We start from the raw sequence: 25,460 nt of genomic DNA on the forward strand, positions 1-25,460 counted from the left end.
AGACCCGGTAGTTGTGAGTTGATCCCAAAAAGAGTCGATTCTCCGATAGCAGGCATTGGGAATCGAAGCTCGTCTCAACTCCAAAGCCTAGGAGTCGATTCCCAACGGTGAAATAGATTCAGCTCATAAAAATGGTGAAGTAGGATTTTTATTTGGCATTAAAACGTGATATTTTACTTTTGTTCGATTATGGTTTTATTTTAGAAATCAAGGAAAATATCAGCTGGATGACATAAACAAATGAATCGTCAAACAAAGCTAATGCTAATAATAGTGTATGACGTTCGCGTTAACACTACTTTTTCATTCAAATAATAATAAAACTATCATCATAATGGTGTATTTACTTAATTAATTGTGCAATTTATTTATTTATTTATTTATTCATTCATTGATTTATTTTCCTGTCCTATTGTGTAGAATCGATTCCTAACATTCAGAATCGAAATCTGAGTCGACTCCAACATTTGAACAACTCTCACGTATGTAATGTTACTTGTCTGAACACGGGTGTGATTAGTAATGCAAGTCACATCAACGGACAGTAACTAAAAACACAGAAATACTGAATGTCTATTGGTCAGTAAAATGATAGACTGCTCATTTAACGAATGATAAAATCCGTGCGCGGTTAAACCTGAAGGAATGAACCAATCACAATCACGGAAGGCAAAAAAAGGAGGTGCTTTTTAAGTTCCCCCTGGAAGTGGCGGTTTGTTTCAATATGGCGGCGGATGCTGCGGGAGAAACGGGTGCTACTGGGATTTATTGGATTAACGACAGTATCCTTTTGCGTTGTTTACGTTGTTGTCGTTTTTTTGTTCGCATGTTGTTTAAGGTTTAAGGATGTTGCTTATTATTATAGATATATTTAGGTGTCGCTGGCTAAATGGTTCCTGACTGAAGAGTGAAGACAGCAGTAGTAAATTGTGTACATTATTATTACTATTATTATTATTATTATACAATATTTTGAGATGTATTTTTGCTTTAGTGACCTGCATATGGATTAGTGTCACTTTTGTTTCTTCTGGCATTGTTACCTACAGTACTGTGCAAAAGTCTTAGGCACCCTGTTTTTTCCCCCCATTCAAACTTTGCTATTTTATGACTTCTACATTATCGAGTCAGTACAAAAACATTTTAGAGTTCCAAACGTTCATTTTTCAGCACAAAATTAAATGTTACAGAAAAAAAAGTTTGTATCTGAGTAGCATATTACAACCCCGATGCCAAAAAAGTTGGGACAGGGGCAATAAGAAGCTGGAAAAGTTAAAGGTACAAAAAAGGAACAGCTGGAGGACCAAATTGCAACTCATTAGGTCAATTGGCAATAGGTCATTAACATGACTTGGTATAAAAAGAGCATCTTGGAGTGGCAGCGGCTCTCAGAAGTAAAGATGGGAAGAGGATCACCAATCCCCCTAATTCTGCGCCGACAAATAGTGGAGCAATATCAGAAAGGAGTTCGACAGTGTAAAATTGCAAAGAGTTTGAACATATCATCATCTACAGTGCATAATATCATCAAAAGATTCAGAGAATCTGGAAGAATCTCTGTGTGTAAGGGTCAAGGCCGGAAAACCATACTGGGTGCCCGTGATCTTCGGGCCCTTAGACGGCACTGCATCACATACAGGCATGCTTCTGTATTGGAAATCACAAAATGGGCTCAGGAATATTTCCAGAGAACATTATCTGTGAACACAATTCACCGCGCCATCCGCTGTTGCCAGCTAAAACTCTATAGTTCAAAGAAGAAGCCATATCTAAACATGATCCAGAAGCGCAGACGTCTTCTCTGGGCCAAGGCTCATTTAAAATGGACTGTGGCAAAGTGGAAAACTGTTCTGTGGTCAGACGAATCAAAATTTGAAGTTCTTTATGGAAATCAGGGACGCCGTGTCATTCGGACTAAAGAAGAGAAGGACAGCCCAAGTTGTTATCAGCGCTCAGTTCAGAAGCCTGCATCTCTGATGGTATGGGGTTGCATTAGTGTGTGTGGCATGGGCAGCTTACACATCTGGAAAGACACCGTCAATGCTGAAAGGTATATCCAGGTTCTAGAGCAACATATGCTCCCATCCAGACGACGTCTCTTTCAGGGAAGACCTTGCATTTTCCAACATGACAATGCCAAACCACATACTGCATCATGGCTGCGTAGAAGAAGGGTCCGGGTACTGAACTGGCCAGCCTGCAGTCCAGATCTTTCACCCACAGAAAACATTTGGCGCATCATAAAACGGAAGATACGACAAAAAAGACCTAAGACAGTTGAGCAACTAGAATCCTACATTAGACAAGAATGGGTTAACATTCCTATCCCTAAACTTGAGCAACTTGTCTCCTCAGTCCCCAGACGTTTACAGACTGTTGTAAAGAGAAAAGGGGATGCCTCACAGTGGTAAACATGGCCTTGTCCCAACTTTTTTGAGATGTGTTGCTGTCATGAAATTTAAAATCACCTAATTTTTCTCTTTAAATGATACATTTTCTCAGTTTAAACATTTGATATGTCATCTATGTTCTATTCTGAATAAAATATGGAATTTTGAAACTTCCACATCATTGCATTCCGTTTTTATTTACAATTTGTACTTTGTCCCAACTTTTTTGGAATCGGGGTTGTACATATTATTCTATCCACATTCACTGGATATGAGCAATCGTGCGCTCTGATTGGCTCCTCTACTACTAGGTTATCAACTCGTATACTGTGAGTAGAGAAAAAACAAAATGGCGGAGCGTGTTGCTGAACCAACGGAGAACGAAATAAAAACTCTACTTGAAAACAAAACCCCAAAAGTACAAAAAAGCAACAAAATATGAAATAAAAGTATTTGATGGTAAGAAGTGTGTATGTTATTTACCAGCTGGGAGGTCCGTATGGTGAAATACCGTGACCAAGGTCTTGAAAGTACTGAGCGAGGCCCTCTGGGCCGAGGTCACGGTATTTCACCATACAGACCGACCTTAAGCTGGTAAATAATTATATTTATTTTCTTTACCAAATTCTAACAGAAAACCGAGGCGAGCCGCCATTTTGAATCCTCATTCACGGCTGTAATGCACATTGCTTCCTCCTCGGTATACAAGTTCACTTCCATGGCAGGAAAAAAACTACATTTTGCCGCCTATGTAGTCCCCTATTTATACAAATAGGAGTCATTCAGGATTCAGCCATGTTTTTGCTCGGTGTTAGCAAATTACAGGTTTTTAGTTTTCTCCTGAAATGTTTTCTTTTATTTCTTCTTCCTCAGGGTCGTAAAACTCGCTTTCGCTGTGAAGACTGTCGTTATCGCTGTCCATGCTGTAAAATTAATGCTATTCTCCTGAGAAATGCTGACAAAAATTTATAAGATTTTTGATAATCTTATAAAAAAAAAAGATAAATGTTGACAAAAAAATCTACTGTTTGTTGTGAACGAGCGAGTCACCAGAGGTCTGTAACCAGGGTCTGTAACTGGGGTCCATACCATAGGATACGGACCCACTCGCCAGCCAATCAGAGCGCAGGATTTGATGAAAACCGGACTGTGAAAAAAAAAAAGTTGTTTTTATTTTTCATGAATTCTTATCGCATTTTTCACAAATTGCTCCTGTCATTTCACCGTTTTGTTTACATACTAAGCGGAAGTGATTTTGTCGGACGTTTTGTGTGAAGTTTTTATTTATCGAATTTGCAAAAAATAAAAATGCTTGTTTCTCAAAATCCAGTGAATGTGGATAGAATAAAACAGTTATTCCACTCAATCTCGTCGTACATGACTTATAGCCAACTCGGTGCTACGGGCCTCATCGGCTATCGGCTCACGTACGACGAGATTGAATGGAATAACTGTTCAAGACACCACTTTTCAGATTAAAAAAGAAAACATAATGAAGGCTGCTGGGTTTTGGTGCAAAATGAAGAAGTGAGTGTGACAGTCAAAGTGTCCAGAAGAACTGGGGCTGGTTCTGTAAGATGCTCAGTAAAACCTACAGCTCATTTCCTTATAAAATTGCACTCATTGGACCTCAGACTACCATTTTTTTTTCTAAGCAAAGGGTCGTCTCATACCAAATATTGACTTTGTTTCATTTATTATGGCGTACTGCTTACTGTTTATAATATTATTTTAATGTTGAAACATTTCATTTCATTATTTCTAAGCCATTTTTGGTCTCCGGCATTTCTTTACGTGTGCCTAGGACTTTTGAAAAGGACTGTGTATCATTTATTTATTCTACATTTAGCAGAATTTTCCACCCTGACAATTCCGTTATTGGTATATTTAATATAATACAGTTGTGCTCATAAGTTTACATACCCTGGCAGAATTTTTGCTTTCTTGGCCTTTTTTCAGAGAATATGAATGATAACACAAAAACTTTTTTCCCCACTCATGGTTAGTGGTTGAGTGAAGCCATTTATTGATAAACAACTGTGTTTTCTATTTTTAAATCATAATGACAACAAAAAACATCCAAATGACCCTGATCAAAAGTTTACATACCCCAGTTCTTAATACCGTGTATTGCCCCCTCGAACATCAATGACAGCCTGAAGTCTTTTGTGGTAGTTGTGGATGAGGCTCTTTATTTTCTCAGATGGTAAAGCTGCCCATTCTTCTTGGCAAAAAGCCTCCAGTTCCTGTAAATTCCTGGGCTGTCTTGCATGAACTGCGCGCTTGAGATCTCCCCAGAGTGGCTCAATGATATTGAGGTCAGGAGACTGAGATGGACACTCCAGAACCTTCACTTTGTTCTGCTGTAGCCAATGACAGGTCGACTTGGCCTTGTGTTTTGGATCGTTGTCATGTTGGAACGTCCAAGTACGTCCCATGCACAGCTTCCGGGCTGATGAGTGCAAATTTGCCTCCAGTATTTGCTGATAACGTGCTGCATTCATCTTTCCTTCAACTTTGACCAAGTTTCCTGTGCCTTTGTAGCTCACACATCCCCAAAACATCAGCGATCCACCTCCATGCTTGACAGTAGGAATGGTGTTCCTTTCATCATAGGCCTTGTTGACACCTCTCCAAATGTAACGTTTATGGTTGTGGCCAAAAAGTTCAATTTTGGTCTCATCACTCCAAATTACCTTGTTCCAGAAGTTTTGAGGCTTGTGTCTGTGCTGTTTGGCGTAAATTTTTGTTGGTCTACCTGACTGTGGTTTGGTTTTAACGGAGCCCCTGATTTTCCATTTGTTAATCACAGTTTGAACACTGCTGACTGGCATTATCAGTTCCTTGGATATCTTTCTGTATCCCTTTCCTGATTTATACAGTTCAACTAGCTTTTCCCGTAGATCCATTGACAATTCTTTTGCTTTCCCCATGACTCAGAATCCAGAACCGTCAGTGGCTGGATGAAAGATGCGAGAGTCTGTCTGGCTCCCAGAAACTCACTCAGCTTTTATGCGCACACACTGATTACAAGCAAACAGATCACAGGTGAGGACGTTACCTTTAGTAGCCATTCAACCCCATTTGTGTCAACTTCTGTGCACGTTATCAGGCCAAAATCACCAGGGTATGTGAACTTTTGATCAGGGTCATTTGGGTAGTTTCTGTTGTCATTATGATTTAAAAAGAGAAAACACAGTCGTTTGACAATAAATGGTTTCACCCAACCACTAAGCATGAGTGGAAAAGATGTTTTTGTGTTGTCATTCATATTCTCTGAAAAATGGTCAAAGAATCATAGATTCTGCCAGGGTATGTAAACTTATGAGCACAACTGTATGTAAGTTATACGCTAAGGAAAATGTTTATCTGAATGTCTTGCTATCTCCGCAACAACAACAGCCACCTTTTGAATACAGAAATTGAGAAAATCTTGCTTAACCCCGATCAGCTTCAGAAGACGAGCAGCCTGTAGTGCGTGTTCCAGGTGAGATGTTGAATGAAGCATTTAATTAAAATAGCAGAAATCTGTGCCACAAGATGTTCACATCATTAAACATGGATAAAGTGTACAACGTGTCGCTGTTTAATGAACACATTCAATCACTGGTGAATTGCCGTGATATATAAGAAGCATAAAACTGTTTGCGGCATGCATTTATAGAAAACTTCTCAGTTGTAGAAGGAACTCAGCTTTATGTTGGGCCACGTCACACCATTTCATCGTTGGTTATTTTCCTGTAACTGTACACCCTAAAGTGTTTTATTCCTTACATAATCTTGCATAAGTGTTTTGTCTGGTAGGAAGAGCTCAGATTTATTGCTTATTCATCAGAACAGGTTTTTTTTTTTTTTGGCCACTTTTCCAGGAGTCAGTAAAAAGATGGGACTGAAGTCTGTCTCTGTGAGCAGTAATGAAAAGAAGGCCAAAGGGAAACCTGCCTTGGACGTTAAAGGGAGGACTGGGAAAAAAACGGGCCGAATTACAGATTTACCCGTGGCGAGGGCGTCTTTTCAAAAAATCTCAGAATTTTCGTCCAAGTCCAAAACTCCACCTCAGGTCTCAGAACCATCACAGACTCAAGTGTGTAAGCATTTGTTTTACACTCCCAGGTGGAACATAAGAAAACTCACCCTTTCTTTCTTTCTTTCTTTCTTTCTTTCTTTCTTTCTTTCTTTCTTTCTTTTTGACAGGATGTCTCTCACAGATTACACGTCAAAAGCAAGGCTTCGTTGAAGGACCTTTGTCCAGAAGACAAGCGTCGCATCGCCAACCTGATTGAAGAGCTGGCAAAGTACAAGTGCTTCTCATACACATCTCTTATGCCCCTTTTCCACCAAATCAGTTCCAGGGCTGGTTCGGGGCCAGTGATTAGTTTGGAACCAGGTTTTCTGTTTCCACTGACAAAGAACTGGCTCTGGGGCCAGAAAAACCGGTTCCAGGCTAGCACCAACTCTCTGCTGGGCCAGAGGAAAGGACCGCTTACGTCAGCGGGGGGGGCGGAGTTGTTAAGACCAACAACAATAACAAGACCGCGAAAGATCGTCATTTTTAAGCGACGAGAAGCAGCAGCTGTACAAACGCGAAGTCAGCCGTTATTAGTATTATTATTGTTGTTGCTGCTGCTGCTTCTTCCGTGTTGTTTTTGCTTCGATATTTGCGCCAAGGTTTATGCAAACGTAGCGACATAACTGACGTATACAGCGACGTAATGACGTGTCTTCCTTTAGCACCGCGAGCTATGGAAAAGCAAACTGGTTCTCAGCTGGTTTGCAAGTTGAACAAGTTGTGAACCAGCACCAGCACCGGCCCCGAACCAGCCCTGGAACTGATTTGGTGGAAAAGGGGTAACAGTGCATTTCACACACTGGTTGTGTAACGTGTGTACATCAGAATTCACGTCACTTAAAACACATGGGTATTAAAGTACCAAAGGGCATCGGTTATAAAATCAGCGGATTTTTATAGATGATGAATGGACCTTAATGCATGTGATATCTTTCAAATGAGGGAAGAAGTGTGATCTTATTTCCCCCGTCATGCTGAATATATGAATTTCTTACTCTTGCTCTTGATCTTCTCTGCTAATTAGCTAAATTAACAAACTTGGACTGTTGTAACAGAGAATATTGTAGATAACCGAAAACGGTGTTTTGATCTAAATTGCCGTTTTGGTTTCTCTAACTAAAGTGTGTGTTTGGTATGTTTTTGACCTCATCGTAAAAAGTTATCATTTTAATCTGAAAGAAAATAAAGGAAAAATCAGAGATTACATGGTAGAATTGTTTTAAATGTAGTAGAGGTGTAAAACTATGGGGTGCGTTACAGGAAAACAATAAAACGACGGTGGTTGACAAACTACGGATAGGTCACGGACTACAGATTATGGAAATATAATTAAAAAAAAAGATACAAAATACATATGTTATTTACCAGCTGGGAGGTCCGTATGGTGAAATACCGTGACCGAGGTCTTGAAAGTACTGAGCGAGGCCCTCTGGGCCGAGGTCAGTATTCAAGGCCGAGGTCACGGTATTTCACCATACGGACCAACCTTAAGCTGGTAAATAATATATTTATTTTTTTCTTTACCAAATTCTAACAGAAAACGAGAGCGCCCGAAAGGGAAAACCGAGCCGAGCCGCCATTTTGAATCCTCATTCACGGCTGTAATGCAAATTGCTTCCTCCCCGGTATACAAGTGCACTTCCATGGCAGGAAAAAAACTACATTTTGCCGCCTATGTAATCCTCTATTTATACAAAATTGAGTCATTCAGGATTCAGCCATGTTTTTGCTCGGCATTAGCAACAGTTACAGGTTTTTAGCTTTCTCCTGAAATGTTTTCTTTTATTTCTTCTTCCTCAGGGTAGTAAAACTCGCTTTCGCTGTGAAGACTGTCGTTATCGCTATCCATGCTGTAAAATGAATGCTAGTCTCCTGAGAAATGCTGGCAAAAATTTATAAGATTTTTGATAATCTTATAAATAAATTTTATTAGAAAAAAAGATAAATGTTGACAAAAAACGCTACTATGTTTGTTGTTGTGAATGACTGAGTCACCAGAGGTCCGTAACTGGGGTCCGTATCATAGGATGCAGACCCGCTCGCCAGCCAATCAGAGCGCAGGATTTGATGGAAACCGGACCGCGAAAAAAATGAGTGGTTATGGATTTTAATATGGATGCTAGTAATTTGATATCACGGATTGGTGAGGGAGTTCATGCAGATGATGCATCACGGATGGTTAATTTTACGGACGTTGCTGCGAGTCTATGGAAAGTCACAAAGATTGTCTCCAGTTATCGAAAATGAATCAACATCTGACCAATCAGATTCAAGCATTCACTGTGGTATAACACTGATTTATGGTTTAATGCTAGGAGTTTGAAGGTGTCTTCTTTTCTAAGTATTGTGTCCCTTTTGTCCACCTGCAGAGTAAGTGAAGAGAAAGAGGAGTCTGTGCAGAGGCTCAAAGATAAACAGGAGACATTTGAGAAAAAGATCCAACAGCTGGAAGATCAGAATCAACTCATCGTACAGGAAAGAGAAAGTATCCTTTTTTTTGTTATTCAGGTTTATATAAGTGCTGGAAGGAGAATGAAAGTTCTTGTGTTTTTTTTTTCCTCTTTTATCTGCTAACCTGCTGGCTTTTACATGGTGTTGACCATCTTGTACACTAGAGGGCAGTGTCACATAATAAATAAGAATGAACAGAACTCAGAACGCGGACTTGCGCTTCACTAGAGCAGAAAGTGGATGAATAGAAGAAGCAAAATACAAACTTTTTTAAACTTTTTTTTCTAAGAATCGTAGCTAATCCAAAATTTTACCTCGATTGGAAATTATGAACTAGGTTAAAAAATTTTAACCCAGGTCAAAAAAAAATCACCTAGGTTGATTTTTTTTTGTTACCTGTAACATATGCATGGATGAAGTTTGGCGGGGTTTTTTTTAACAGTGATACAAGACATCATATTTTGAACTAGTCTCGCTGACTTTAAGCTGACTTTGCTGATATAAAAGCAGAATACGTGTTACTGTCTTTGATTAGATGTGTAATATACAGTATAGGCATGTCACGATATATCATGCGATGATCAACCGTGATACACATTTACGATGATTCGAATCAATGAAATACAAAATGGATTGAGATTATTATCAGGCTGCGTAATCTCTTAGTTTTCCTAGCTGTAATTCTGTTGTTTAAAGAGCAAAGGGCATAATAACATACAGTACCGAGAATACACATGACTTCAGTTTAGGCGGAAGAAACACCGCTCTAATGTCGTGAAAATGTAAAAAAAAAAAAAATTTAAATGGGAAATGGCTGATGTGCAATTGACTGTACAAATAGATTTAACAAGAAATCCGAGCTCTCTTTTTACAGACTGTGGAAAGCGAAAGAAAAGAGAAGCAAATGGAGGAAGTACAAATGTTCATAAAAGTTTATTAGAAAAAGCCTATTTCAGGGATGAGAGTTTTCCGTTTTTCGGCGGATTCCCGCTTTTTCTGAGCAAAAATCGATATTATGCCAAATCCGTTGAGATTTTTTTTTCATTGAGGGGGGTTGGGGTATGTTCCTTCGTGATACTCAAGCATACGACGATGTTACATGTTTACATTTTCGCCATCTTTAGTCTCGCTAAGTCTCGCGGTAGAATACGTGTTATCTACAGTGTAATTGGCCAAAACATCGCTGGCGAGAGCATGATAGCCAATCATAACAGTTCTTACAAGAGCGTGGGAGAGAACAAAAGCCAATCATAACAGTTCTTACAAAAGTACCCGCATCTGTTCTATTTTATCGAAACTTGCACATGTTCATCGTCGCTGCGCTTCAAAAATACGTTTCTCTTTCGTATCGGCTTTTTTACTCAAAATGCCGAATACAATTGACAAGCGAGACGAAGCGAAGGTACGTGAAATCGATGCTGGTATAAAAAACAGAGAGAGGACTGACAAGCCCTTGTCTTTGGCCAAAAAGCTGAAGAAGTCGTCGAAATGATTAAATGAAAATGAGAAGTGACTGTGAACTATAAATAATTGTATAAAGTGTATATAGACATTAATTATCCCATAAACTTAGCATTCGTTTGATTTAATACATTGAACATGTATATGATGGTCAGTAAATCTGAATTAACGCTGGCAGTTTTGAAAACTTAAATATTTCAAAAGACTTTGAAATCATATGCAACTAATGAGGACATAGGGTGACTGACCTTTTCTCCCTAAGAAATTTTATTTAATATATGAACATTTTGAAAATTAATAAAACTTACGTTTAATGTGAATTTAGTTTGTCATTTTTTGTTGATCATAAATTATAACCATACCCTTGAATGTAGAATGTGATTTTATTTTGAATTCAAACAATACTCCTATTGATTTGAAACATATTTTCATGTAAATATATAAAAAAGACAACAGATTTTTTTTTATCTACTACAGCTCAGATTGCAGGAAAAGTGGTTTGTAAGGCCTTATTTTTCAAAATTTTCCTGGGGGGGGTATCCCTCCCAGACCCCCGGCTTCGGGCGCCATCTTGTTTTCTGCTTTTTTGGTGACCACCCACTCTCATCCCTGCTATTTGTTATTAACGTATTTCATTTTAAATAAAAAGAATATTTTATTTAATAGGCTGTTAGATTTTACTCCAGCCTTTACAAGTGTGGGCAAATATTGTTGGTTATTAAGAAAATGAAGCAATAGGTTTTTTTTTTTTTTTAATTGAACAAAATTAATATTTAGGTTGATAAAGAATAGGAAAATAAATGTTGCTTTTTTTGTTTGTAATAAAATTTTCAGGTTTTTTTTTCCTCTCCAAAAATATTGTGGGAAAATCCGACTGTGAACCAAATATCGTGAATCGAATCAAATCGTGACTCATTACATGCCTAGTAAATTACAGTGCTACCACAACAGTTGGTGGCTGAAAATGTTCCCTTCAGCTGGTACTAAAGATACAGGCTTGCTTTTAAAACAGAATTTGAAGTACATGACTAACCCAGCTCTTGAATGAAATGCAATACAATCGACTCTCGTTTTATTCTTGCTCGTTTTATTTTATTTTATTTTAATTGCTAGACAATGTGTGCTATAGCTGTGACTTTACACCAGGGGGCAGTGTTGTTTAACGAAAATTACATCCCTTGGGTATATTTTCAGTCTGCAAAAACTGCATTTTAAGCACAGGACAACAATCCAAACTTCTCTTCGGGATGTTCTCCATATTTAAATGAAGCGTTAGTGCAAGACGTTGATGCTATGTGCAGTATAATAGGCTAAAACGTTTGTTCATGTGCTCTATGAATATTTGTAGGCTTTGAGATAAGGTTAACCGATTTACTTCTTTCACATTGAAAGCTGTGGACTAGCAGGAATGCGAGGGCTTGTTTCCTCTCTGTGACAGCTCATCATTCAGTCTAGTAGTTTCCAGCATCTGGTATTTGGCAGCTCCACCGTATTTTGCCGTTTTGACGTGGGTCAGAGAATGTTGAAGCGTCAATTTCACTCAACAACATGAAATATGAGGGGTAATCACCAGCTGGTAAATTGCCCTACTGGCACCAGAGCTCAGAAATTAGGAGCGCGCAACTCAATTAAGTGCACTTTAGCTGCACGTCCTGGCATTTACACTAAACCTCAAACCCCATTAAAAAGAGATTTTACTCTAAGACAAACTGTACGAGGGTCTCCTGTGGTGACGGGCTGTCTGAAGGTACCGCAGAGACTCTGGATTTCCGGGTCGTTCGAAAAGGTTACGGGGAGGCGAAAGGCAAACTCGTTTAAGGAGACTTGTGTTGAATAATCTCCAGAACAATCAGCAGGATCTTATCTGCCAAGACCAATGTTATCATAGGGATTGTTTTATCTTTGGATTTAAAAAATAAATAAATAATGAAACTCTGATGTAGGATGAAATTCGAGGCTGAATGAACGCGTGGAATGAAGTTCGAATTTTTATCACTTCGTCTTTGGTGTCCTACGCTGCAGATCTGAGCGGTAGATTCCATTACAGAGAGAAACGCCTTGTTCCTCTATAAACAAGTTTACATCAAGCGCCATAGAAGACACAAAAGGGAAATAGAAAGCATTCATCAATACCATTAATCTTCTTTAAGTTTGGGTGGCAGCGCGTTGAATAGCATTGATGGATGGGAATACTAAAGCCACTTTTGTAATAGTTTGTTTGCTTGGTTATGAGTTTGTTGATTCTGTGGTTCTTTGGGGCAAGAACCCATGAATTAGCTTTCCATCACAAAGCCATTACTCAAGAGTTTTTCATGAGTAATTACTTTTCCACATGTTCTGATAACTGGAAATGACAAACTCCATATTTGTAATAAGTGAAATATAGCTGTCCTGTTAATCAATTTGCATCACAGCTTAAACACACACACACACACACGCTTGGTGGCTAGGCTTGCTTGGAACTGAGCTGTTAAAATATTCTCTTCAGCAGGATTTTGTTCCACCTTGAGGCGGATTTCATTATTTCATTTCTGCACAGGCTGACAGGGGAGTGAATCATGTTGACAGTGCCTGTCTGAAATATCGAATGCGAACTGTGTGTTTTTGGACGGGGGAGGAGATGCCATCGGCCGAGCTTTTTCCTCCCCTGATGTCGGGTCCGTGAAGCTCACCGCGATTGGCAGGTGACCGGTGGAGTTGCCACGGTGTGCTACGTGAGAGAATCTTATCAGTCGCGCTCCACTCACCTCCAGTTGTTGAGAGTTCCTGCTGTGCGCGCGCGCATGTTTACACCCCGCCTGCCTATCGAAAAATCCAAAGACTCCTCAGGAAGTGGGATAGCGCGCGTATGTGACGTGCTGCATTAACGAGATGAGCTGTGAGCACTCAACCAGCTTTCTATCCCGTTTCAAAACAAGAGCTGTGCTTATCTGTGGGCTGTCAGTTATACCTAGCGCTGTATATCTGTACAACTCGGAATATGTGGATGTGTATACTATATTTTATTCTATCCACATTCACTGGATATGAGCAATCGCATGCTCTGATTGGCTACTCTACTACTAGGCTATCAGCTCGTATACCGTGAGTAGAGAAAAACAAAATGGCAGAGCGTGTTGCTGAATTAACCAAAGTCGAAATAAAAACTACTCAGAAACAAAACCCCAAAAATTATCAAGTATTTAAAAGAAACACAGATAGCTAAAAGAATATAGTGGGTTTTTTTTTTTCCTTGCCCCCAATATCACCTGTTCCTCACTCCAGCCCAGTTGGTGGCAGTAGTGCACCTTTAAAGTGCATATTCTGGACCAATTTCGTGTTTTTTTTTTTTTTTTTTTTTTTAATATGAAAGTATGTCCCTTTACACACTCATCCAGAAGGGTAATTTTGCACAAGGCCATCTGTCTACAGCAGAAAAAAATAAAATAACAAAACACGTCTGGAAAAATCCCAAGAGAATCTGGAGCCAGATTCATGACGTCACCTGCAGAAGCGCCAGCAGGCTGCGCGAGCTTTGCACGGTTTCAGTGCACAGCCTGTGTAGACCAAGCGCTCCCATTTCTCTCTCATTGTCCGGTCTTTTGGAAAACGATGAGTACTAATCCCATCAAGATTGGTGTTGCTACACCCTCCTACGATACATCTGTTAACCATTTTAATAATTACGCAATAACGTTGAAGAAATTTGCAGAAAACCACCAGGTCGTTTTCTCATAAACAAACCAGCGCTGACGTAGGATTCAGAGGGAGGCGTCCCGCACGCGACGTCACGAAAATCAATGTTTGCCGGGAAATCCAAATGCCAGGTTTTTTCAGAGGCGGACCAATTCGCCTCAAATGGTTTAATTTCAACTGAATTTTTCTGGTATTGCGCAAGGTAAAAAAAAATTGCAGAGAATGCAGAATGTGACAGATATTTGACCAAAGTTTAACATAAAATAGGAGAATTACATTGATCTTGCTCCTGAATTTACCCGTGATATGCACTTTAAGTTACCGTCAAAAAACCCAAAAGAAGAAGAAAACCCTAAAGAAATAAAAATGCAACAAAATATGGAATAAAAGTATTTGATGGGAAGAACGTATCTTTTTTTTTTCCCCCCAAGAATTATTATAATTATAGCATATTTCACAAATTGCTCCCGTCATTTCACCGGTTTGTTTACAGTCTAAGCGGAAATGATTTTGTCAGATGTTTTGTATAAAGTTTTTATTTATCGAATTTGCAAAAAATAAAAAAATGCTCCGTTTCTCAAAATCCAGTGAATGTGGATATAATAAAACAGTTATTCCACTCAATCTCGTCATACATGGCTTATAGCCAACTCGGTGCTACGGGCCTCATCGGCTATCAGCTCATGTACAACTCGATTTCATGGAATAACTGTTAAATATTATATTAAAGTGTCCTGTATTATACTATACCATTCCTCAGTATTATGAAACATTTGAAAAGTGTTTCTATGCATTCTAGGAAAACAGTTCTATGACAAAAGCCAAACACAAAATGGCGTTGCATTTGAAAGTCTGAATTTGATTATTTTCCAAAACCCACACATCCCATAGTGTTTTATTCCTCTTACACCACAGCAATTTGTGTTTATAGTTTATACAGTTAATAGTTACATCTGTGTGACAAGTTAGTTGCTGTTGTTGCTTACGTTGTAACAGCAGCGTTATAGCGTATAGGCGGCCCTTCACCAGCCTCACCAGTGATTGTAATATCATGAAAAAAATGCAGCATGTCATGAAACTACAAAGCTCAGGCTACATCCACACGACAACGGCAACGAGATTTTTTTTTTTAAATATCGCGTCCACATGGGCAACGGATCAGTAAAATATCAGGTACATATGGCAACGCAACGCTTGCTGAAAACGATGCAATACACATGCCACACCTCTACGTGCGCTGTAAGACGGTCCCTTCGGAGACACCAGAACAATAGAAGAAGTAGACGCATGCGCATAAACCCCTTCTTCTGTAGCATCAGCCACATAAAGTTTTGATTATTAATCAGTAGCGTAAAACGAAAGACGCGGAAAGAGGAATGAATGGGGGTAGATGGAAGCCGGTGCGCCAACATTCTGATATCCTCCAGAATTCTTTAATGGTCCGGAATGAATTGAATGCTACACGTTGATGGATTAATTTGTTCTTCTACGCCCTTTTTGAGGAATGTATTGTCGTACTTAAACCAACATCTGAAGAGGTGAGATCGCTCCTTTTTTTTTTTTCCTATTTTTGCTGGCGGGATTGTTTTTGTTTTTGGAAAGCGCACGGGTGGTGCGCGGTTTTGGTTACACTGCTTTCGCAGTGTTTGGACTAAAGACTCTGCCCTAAGGGCTATTCTCTCTCTCTTTCTCTCTCTCTCTCTCTCTCTCTCTCTCTCACTTTGCACCATTACACAAATATTCACAGTGAAAATATTTCGTAAGCGCGTTTCATGAACCAAGTTGTAGGATTTGTTGACAACTCGCATCGAGTTCGTTACACTTCTACCCGGCGTGAAGCACTGACAGTCATGTGGTTGTGACATCATCATAAACAAATCCGTTCTACTCATCCAGACGACTTCGCAACGGCGCCGTTGCCAGATTTTTCCACTCTGCAACCCGTTCTCAAAAGATTTCGTTTTGGGGCACCCAAAACGCCGGTGCCGTGTGGACGCCAGGCCGAAACGATAAACAATTTTATCAGATTTACCTGAATCCGTTGCCGTGTGGACAGAGCCTCAGACTCCTGTGGCCTGAAGACACTTCCATGGTGCAGTATTTTTTGTTACAAAGTACTGACACTGGAGACAACTTCCATGAATGTTAACGGTCTCTGACAGAAAGCGTCACCATATCAATGAGTATATAATTGTCTTTGCTAAATAGCAAGGCGGTTTTTAATTTTTAGATAATTAGGTTTAAATTATGCAAAGTGTCTGGTACAGTGAATAATACGTTATCGTTTCCACGTAACAGTTTAATCAACACCTTCTGAACACTCAGGTTTCAGAAATCAACAACGGCACCTATTTATAGCAGCTATATCAGTAGTGTTGGAGGATCTACACCAGCATTTGTGTCGTTTTAAAAAAGAAAACAGACCCAGCTTCAAGGACCACGGCTCTAAGCTGTAAATGCAGTTGAGGCTTCGGGCTTATAAAACATATGCTGTAAAGTTAAAAGGCAGAACCGCTGAAAGCTGAATTTGCACGCGTGTGTGTGGGCTGGCGACAGAGGGAAAGAAGCTGAGCTGGCGATGTCACGCCGTCATTAGATGGCCCACTCGGCGTGACGGCGGTTCTGCTCCACATCGGTTCTGTTCTAGCTGCTACAATGTGTGTGCCAGCTTCCTGTCTCCGAGCTTGGCACTGTGCCTTGCCCTGGCCAGCCACACGCAGATGGAGGAGTCTGTGAAGCCTTCGCCTTGAAGAAACTGGTGTCATTCCCCCAGCAGCAAGCCTGTTTCTCTGCTCTTTTTCTCACTCGCTGCACTTTTCACCAAGTTACAATAGCGCAGGCTTTTGTCTGTTGCCCCAAGCCATAATAGACTCCTTTTGTCATTTATATAAGTTAATGTGTGTCATTTACAGCACGGCAATTGGGTTTATTTATGGAAAGATTTCCATGCTGCACATTAGGACTTTAATGAGTTCTTGCAATATATTGTATATAAATTATTATATTTAAATTATAATCCTCATCCATGAGAATGAGGTTTCGTTTTGGCTGATCAAATCTTCAACGTGTTAAACGCCCTAGACAGTCGGTGTGTCCAAACCGTAAACAAAAGTCCTGCCTTCTTTCTTTGTTCCTTGCAATTTATGCACTTGTCTCTCCTTATCAATGTTTGGTGAACAAAACCTCACTGGAGGAAAGCGGATTGGTTTGTGTGGCTGGAAGTGAGCACAGTACTGGAGTTATTCAGTGTGTATTGCCCCTTGACCTGCGCGTCAGGCTTGCAGCAACAGTACAAGGAGTGCCAGGAGCTGCTGGGACTCTATCAGAAGTACCTTTCCCAACAACAGGAGAAACTCAACCAGTCCATCTCCCAGCTGAATCACTCAAGCTCCCAGTGCAAGGTAAGCTCTGTGTGCGAATGTGATATGAAGTGCCTCGGATTTTGATTATTATTATTTTCCTCCAAGTCTAGTCAGTTCCCACCCACTATTGCATGGGGCGGGGGGTTGATATGCTTGTCTCACATGCATCTCGAGGCATGTGAAACCAGTCGCTGCATCCTTTCAAACTGCTGCTCATCAGGCATGTAACGATATATCGTGTGATGACAAATCGTGATGCAAATTTATGACTATTCAGAATCACGCAATAGAAAATGAGTCGCGATTATCAGCAGCAGCAGCAGGGCTCGAAATTCATATATTTTTTTTCACCAGCCAGCCGGACTAGTTACCTTCCAAAGTAACTCGCCAAACAGAAAATCAACTCGCCAAAAATAACACAAAAGAGAGTAGTTACCATTGTTCATGACTAATGTGCATTTATTTCAAGACCCAAGTATTTTGATACTGTTTTTTTTTTTTTTTTGCACACTTTACAAATTGGCATTTGCTGTTCCATGTCCTCCTCGCGATATCCAAAAAAAAGCCAGATGACTGACCCCTTACTAGTTCTTTTAGGAACCAATTCGTCCGCTTCCATTTTTAATTTGTCACTGAAATTGACCGATCTTACATGGTAGCCTATGCAACACCAGCGATTGCACGAACTGAGTCAGCGCTGTAAACCGAAACTAGGAAATCTTCCTGCAAGTTCCTTTCAGCACCGAGATGTTGCCCGGGATTGGTTGGCGAGTGCGTGATGTTGTTTTTTTTTTTTTACCCTTAGGCAGCCTCTCACGTTACTGCCTGAGGGACAGGGAGAAAACCACCGGAAAATGTTTTTAAACAAACGCAACAAACACGAAACAAACGCAATTCGGCAGATGACCATAAAATACTCTATAGTTACGATATAATAATTATATGTATCTCACACAGAATTTTCGGAGATATATCGAGTATATTCGATATATCGCACAGCCCTAGTCTGAATCTTCGCTTCATATATATTTTTTATTTTCAACTAGCCAGCCGGGCTGCCTAGTGACAGGAATTACCCGCCAAATGACAAATTAAGTCGCCTCGGGTGACCGGACCACCGCGAATTTTGAAATCTGAGTTTTTCCTAGCTGTAATTGCATTGTTTAGACAGCAGATGGTGCAATAACATACATTATTATATGGTACAAGCTACTTCCAGTAAAATCATGCGCTCTGATTGGCTCCTTGGTGGGAAGTATTTTCCTGTAATGCCTGTGGGTGATTACGGACTTTCTTTCCAAAGCGCCGGCTTTCAATGTTGCAAAAAACAAAGAAAACGACAAAAAAGACTCATCTGAAATCAAAACGTAATCAAAAATGGCTGAAACACAAGACAGATGAGTCATCGAGTTATTCAAGAAATAAGCAACAAAGAGCATTCAGAAACCGCTAACTGCGAATAGAAATTCAGTTTTGAAACCGCTAGCCATTTATTCTGCATACGTGACTCAACTAACGTGACTGAAAGCAGTGTCACGTCTCATTATAATGGCCGTCTGTTTTTAATCTTAGAAATAAAAAAGCCATCTAACAGACTCCTTATTAACCTCGCTTCCTCTGTCTTTATGGGAAAACATCGTACCTCGGTCTTTTTTGTATGGACGGCTCGGTCCATACTGTCAAGCCCTTGGTCTGATGTTTTCCCGTAAAGACCGAGCAAGCGAGATTTATAAGGAGTTAATAGTGGGAGTATATGTGACCTTCACCCTAGGCAGAAGTAACACAGCTTGAATGCTGTGAAAACACACATGGACACAAAAACAACCAAAAATGGGAAAAAGCTGTGTGATTTAAAGAGGAACTGAAGTCATTTTAAAACTTGCTTTATTTCTTAATTAACGTGTTATTCAATTACGTTTTCGGTTTTATTAACCTTATATCGTGACTCATATTGGCATATCATATTACACTTATTGGCCTTTTCGGTTTTTAGCCATGTTGAATGTAGTTCGTTTGGTCCACAGCAGGCGTCGCTTATCCGTGCGATCTTCACAAGACTTGTGCGAGACTTCAAACGTGAAGTGTCCGCGCCGCCATTTTGAAAACTGTTTACACAGCGGCCAGATCGCCATATCATTCCAGTTTAGATTAATTTTGAGATTTGCCAGCTTCATCAGTGATAGAGATTATTCCATATGACTTCAAACCAACGTGGAGTAGAGCAGAGTTGGAAAGACAACAGGATAAGGACCAGTCTGTCACGCTGGTATTTACGTCATTACTGTCGCACAATTAAAACATGCCAGATCAGGCGGCTGGTAGGTTTTCAAAATAATAAATACATGCACGTATTTTTGTGATCAATCCATATTATACTGAGCGCATTTCCCACAGAATCCTCACTAAGGTTTCAGACAGCGCTACAAAATGGCGTCCACGCTATATAGTGCCCTGTATAGTGAGTAGGGAGCGATTTCGTACACAGGGAAAACTTCCGGCTTGATTACGTCAGCATTCAAAGGAGGGCGCGCGCATCTTTTGACAACGTTGGCAGATGTCGGTCACTTTGATTTCCGCTGTACGTTTTACTTCCATCCTACGATGTCTCGCACAGGTCTCAGCGAATCTCGTTTACGGCCATTGCTTTGACATATGGACTGATATATTACAGAGCGTATTTCAAACACTCATAACTTGCTATAGCAGCGGCAAAATAGCGATCAAAAATGCATTCCTACATTTTATAAAATGAGAAATAGTATTTCGGTAATAAAAAATTTGCCTTCAGTTCCCCTTTAACAAGAAATCAGAGCGCGCTCTCTTTTTTTTTAAATTAATTTATTTTTTTTAACAGGCTGCTGAAACCTAAAGAAAAGAGAAGCAAGTGGAGGTCGAACAAATGTTTTATAAAAGTTTAATAGGAAAAGGCCTGTTTGTTATAAATATTTTCATTTTTAATTAAAGGAATATTTTAGTTAATGGATATTAAGTATATTTGACTCAACCTTTAAAAATCTGGGTGAATGAATATCGTTGGTTATTAAGAAAACGAAACAAAAGTTTTTTTTTTTTTTTATTATTTTTATTTAACGAAAGGAACATTTTAAGTGGATAAACAATAGGAAAATAAATGTTGCTTTTTTTTGGTAATAATAGCTTCATTTGAATTTTCTTTTTCAAAAATATTCCAATATCATGAATTGAATTGAATCGAATCACGAATTGGGTGACTTGTTACATGCCTACTGCTCATGAAACAGCCACAGACTTTTGTTTTACAGTACATGTCCTGTATTCAAATGTATGTCTAATTCCCCCCCCCCTTGTGCTCATAAGCAGTTTCTCCCTTTATGCAGTCTTTAAAAAAAAAAATATTTATTTTTGGTCAGCATTTATGGTACATACTATATCAATGTATACACAGATAGAAAGCGCATAATGAGTTACAGGATAGTTAGAAAATGGGACAATAGCACATTATAACGCACTATAGTGACTCGCTGAAATCATATTGAGCAGTAGATTTAGAGTACAAGAGTCCTCTTAGCTGCTGCTTCTTCTTCTTCCACCACCACTGTCGTAAGAACAAAAGTCGTTTGTCCTTTGACCTTGGCTGTGAGTAATGCATGTTTTCATGCTCCATGACCTCCTCTTGAATTAGTCAGCAGCCCACTTCTGTCCGCGCAGAGGCGGACACTTCCCCTTTGCCCTGGGTGTTTATCTCTTGTTTGGATGACCTTGGGTTACTGCACATGCTGGTAGATAATCCATCCAACACATCCTCAACCGCTCCCTACAGTACAGTATGTTTATGCTCCATTATTATGAAGTCAGTGGCCATCTCACAGTCTCTCCTCTCTCCACAGATAACCAGCAGTGAGAGAACATTAAACAGAGCCTGTATTGGAAGAGGGAGAGGTGCTGCTCTCGACGGATCTTATTTGGACCCTATTAATTCGGGAAGAACAGGGTCAGCAGGTTGTGCTCACTCAATTTTAGCTGGCGCCTGTTCTGGGCCATCTTCCATGCCCTCATGCTGTATTGTGCACGACAGAGGAAGCCATGAAGAAGACACAGACAGTGTCCACAAGTGTACAGGGGGTGGTTGGAGCGAGCCAGTATGTGATCCATACCCTAAAAGGGATCAGGTGGCCAACGATGCCACCAAGCCAAGAGACTCATGGCACGGGTCGGGACTGAAAAATGGAACCGGGTGCTGCGCAGAGCCTAGTGAGGCGGTGCTCTACATTGGCAGGGAGGACTGGGTGGAGAAGCGCCAGCGTTTGCTGGTTCAGAAGAAGCAGTTGGAGGTGGAGAGAGAAAGGCTGCAGGCTCGACTTGCTGAGCAAGAAGAAAGGCTGTTAAAGCAGAACCAGGAGCTCAGACAGTCCCGTCTCAACCACAGCAAGTATGGCAAATTCTGTGGTAAAGTTTTCGAATGTCTTCACTTTTTTTTTTTCCCCCTTCTGGTAACACAGCAGCACCATCTGCTTTCAGGTTCCAGCAAGAATTAGAGCAGTCCTTTAATGAAATCCGATTTAATGAAGCACCTCAACCCAGCGTCACTGCAGAGCTACATAGGTAATATGCACTGAATTTCTATTCATTAAAAATAGCTCTTAAGTGACACCAATACTAAATTCAAGTGCTGTTTCAATAGGGATTTCAGTGCGTGTGTGCGCGCGCAGCAGGGAGCTTGTGTATTACCAGGCTGTCTTTTCTAGAAACAGATCTCTCTATATCTCTCTCGCTTGTTCTTCATTTGATCCTGCAGCGAAAGAGAAGAGGGTGGTCTTCAAGCCTTGAAGGGAAGTGTCAGACAGCCTTTAAATGAAGTTCATCCACAGGAACACAACCTTCAACAAGCTGAAGCCAGACTTTCGAATGGTAGGATGTGCAAATGCATTTGTGTTGAGAAACAGATTGTAATCATTCACAGATACTCATGAATGAATGTTTGAACTGATGCACTTGAAATATTTTTCCCATCAACATCTCTCCACAGTTGCTAAGAAGGATGTTGCCACCTCTCCTGTACATTCCCAAAACTTCCAGAAGCCTTCTCTACACCGGGTGTTTCCCGTCAGCCATCCCAGAACCCCCGAGTCATCAAAGTAAGCTAAGTTGGTCTTAAAGCGTATGTAATAACTTACTGTAATGCTTTAAAATGAACATGTATCATTAGTAACGACCAAAATGAATTAATAAAGCAGGGGGGAAAATAAATATATGTTATTTACCAGCTGGGAGGTCCGTATCGTGAAATACTGTGACTGAGGGCTTGAAAGAGGGCCGAGGTCAGTATTCAAGGCCGAGGTCACGGTGTTTCACCATACGGACCGACCTTAAGCTGGTAAATAATATATTTATTTTTTTCTTTACCAAATTCTAACAGAAAACGAGAGCGCCCGAAAGGGAAAACCGAGCCAAGCCGCCATTTTGAATCCTCATTCATGGCTGTAATACAAATGGATTCCTCCTCGGTATACAAGTGCACTTCCATGGCAGGAAAAAAGCTACATTTTGCTGCCTATGTAGTCCCCTATTTATACAAAATTGAGTCATTCGGGATTCAGCCATGTTTTTGCTCGGCGTTAGCAACAGTTACAGGTTTTTAGCTTTCTCCTGAAATGTTTTCTTTTATTTTGTCTTCCTCAGGGTAGTAAAACTCGCTTTCGCTGTGAACACTGTCGTTATCGCTGTCCTCGTCTTCTTCCGCTTTATCCGGGACCGGGTCGCGGAGGCAGCAGTCTAAGCAGGGAAGCCCAAACTTTCCTTTCCCCAGACACCTTGGCCAGCTCCTAGGGAAGAACACCGAGGCGTTCCCAGGCCAGCCGAGAGACATAGTCCCTCCAGCGTGTCCTGGGTCTTCCCCGGGGCCTCCTCCCGGGGGGACATGCCTGGAACACCTTCCCAGGGAGGCGTCCAGGAGGCATCCGAAAAAGATGCCCGAGCCACCTCAGCTGATTCCTCTCGATGTGGAGGAGCAGCGGCTCTACTCTGAGCTCCTCCTGAGTGACTGTGCTTCTCACCCTGTCTCTAAAGGCCTCTGCATGCTCTTGCGACAAGGCTTTCGCAGATAGCTTTTCGCAGACAGTTGTAATTTATTGTTGAGCGGGGGAATAGGCGTGCGGGATGTTATTCACCGGCACAACGCAAGGGGGCGCGAAGTCGCTAGGAGTAGTTGGTGGGTGTGGTTAGTGGAGTGTTTATCCTCCGGTTACTTATAATGACTAGAACGTTTTTTTAATATAATGACTAGAACTGGAGTCGCATAGACGTACGTACTTCCTCAATCAACCGCTCTTCATGCTGCTCCATCTTCGCTCGTGTTTTTAAAAATGCCGGTCGTGAAAACAAAACAAACTGGGAAAGTAGGGAAGCAGAAGTGCGTGTACAGCGGGTAGAGTGGACCAATCAGAGCCCTCTTGTCTGCGGCGCTGTCTGCGAGGCTTCTGCGGTGGTCACAATTTTTGGGAGGTGCGCGCAGAGCGTCTGCGAAGGTGGGGGGGCTACGCAGACACTGTCTGCGACACCGTCTGTGAGGACTGGGTTGTCAGCATAAATTGGCCTTAAGGGAGCGTCCAGCCACCCTGCGAAGGAAACTCATTTCGGCCGCTTGTATCCGCGATCTTGTTCTTTCGGTCATTACCCAAAGCTCATGACCATAGGTGAGAGTTGGAACGTAGATCGACCGGTAAATTGAGAGCTTCGCCTTTTGGCTCAGCTCCTTCTTCACCACAACGGACCGGTAAAGCGACCGCATCACTGCGAAGGCTGCACCGATCCGCCTATCGATCTCGCGCTCCATCCTTCCCTCACTCGTGAACAAGATCCCGAGATACTTAAACTCCTCCACTTGAGGCAGGACTTCTCCACCAACCTGGAGAGGACAAGCCACCCTTTTCCGGTCGAGAACCATGGCCTCGGACTTGGAGGTGCTGATTCTCATCCCAGCCGCTTCACACTCGACTGCAAACCGCCCCAGTGCATGCTGAAGGTCCTGGTTTGAAGAAGCCAACAGGACAACATCATCCGCAAAAAGCAGAGATGAAATCCTGTGGTTCCCAAACAGGATTCCTTCCGGCCCCTGGCTGCGCCTAGAAATTCTGTCCATAAAAATTATGAACAGAACCGGTGACAAAGGGCAGCCCTGCCAGAGTCCAACATGCACTGGGAACAGGTCTGACTTACTGCCGGCAATGCGAACCAGACTCCTGCTCTGTTCGTACAGGGACTGGACAGCCCTTAGCAAAGAGCCCCGAACCCCATACTCCCGAAGCACCCCCCACAGAATACCACGGGGGACACGGTCGAATGCCTTCTCCAGATCCACAAAGCACATGTGGACTGGTTGGGCAAACTCCCATGAACCCTCGAGCACCCTATGAAGGGTATAGAGCTGGTCCAGTGTTCCGTGACCAGGACGAAAACCGCATTGTTCCTCCTGGATCCGAGGTTCGACTATTGGTCAAATTCTCCTCTCCAGTACCCTGGAGTAAACCTTCCCTGGGAGGCTGAGAAGTGTGATTCCCCTATAATTGGAGCACACTCTCCGATCCCCTTTCTTAAAAAGAGGGACCACCACCCCAGTCTGCCACTCCAGAGGCACTGTCCCCGACCGCCACGCGATGTTGTAGAGGCGTGTCAACCAAGACAGCCCCACAACATCCAGAGACTTGAGATACTCAGGGCGGATCTCATCCACCCCCAGTGCCTTGCCACCGAGGAGCTTGCAAACCACCTCAGTGACTTCAGCTTGTGTAATGGACGAGTCCACCTCTGAGTCGTCAGCCTCAGTCTCCTCAGTGGAAGACATAACGGTGGGATTGAGGAGATCCTCAAAGTATTCCTTCCACCGCCCGACAATGTCCCCAGTCGAGGTCAACAGCTCCCCACCCGCACTGTAAACAGTGTTGGCAGAGTACTGCTTTCCCCTCCTGAGGCGCCGGACGGTTTGCCAGAATTTCTTCGAGGCCAACCGATAGTCCTTCTCCATGGCCTCCCCGAACTCCTCCCAGTTCCGAGTTTTTGCCTCCGCAACTGCCCGAG

General features: G+C 41.5%; 1 protein-coding gene across 1 annotated transcript in view; it reads left to right on the forward strand.

The window, feature by feature from the left end:
• Positions 1-699: 699 nt before the first annotated feature.
• The window catches only part of kiaa1328 (KIAA1328 ortholog), a 49,338-nt gene continuing 24,577 nt past the window's right edge, over positions 700-25,460 (forward strand). Inside the window, exons 1-10 of the mRNA XM_060935508.1 lie at positions 700-782; positions 5,842-5,877; positions 6,260-6,450; positions 6,585-6,685; positions 8,829-8,944; positions 17,323-17,447; positions 21,275-21,816; positions 21,906-21,989; positions 22,183-22,295; positions 22,414-22,522. Coding sequence (XP_060791491.1) covers positions 725-782; positions 5,842-5,877; positions 6,260-6,450; positions 6,585-6,685; positions 8,829-8,944; positions 17,323-17,447; positions 21,275-21,816; positions 21,906-21,989; positions 22,183-22,295; positions 22,414-22,522 — 1,475 coding nt within the window. The 5' untranslated portion in view covers positions 700-724. The remainder of the gene's footprint in view (positions 783-5,841; positions 5,878-6,259; positions 6,451-6,584; positions 6,686-8,828; positions 8,945-17,322; positions 17,448-21,274; positions 21,817-21,905; positions 21,990-22,182; positions 22,296-22,413; positions 22,523-25,460) is intronic.

This window comes from Neoarius graeffei, chromosome 12 (assembly GCF_027579695.1).
Source record: "Neoarius graeffei isolate fNeoGra1 chromosome 12, fNeoGra1.pri, whole genome shotgun sequence".
Lineage (NCBI taxonomy): Eukaryota > Metazoa > Chordata > Actinopteri > Siluriformes > Ariidae > Neoarius > Neoarius graeffei.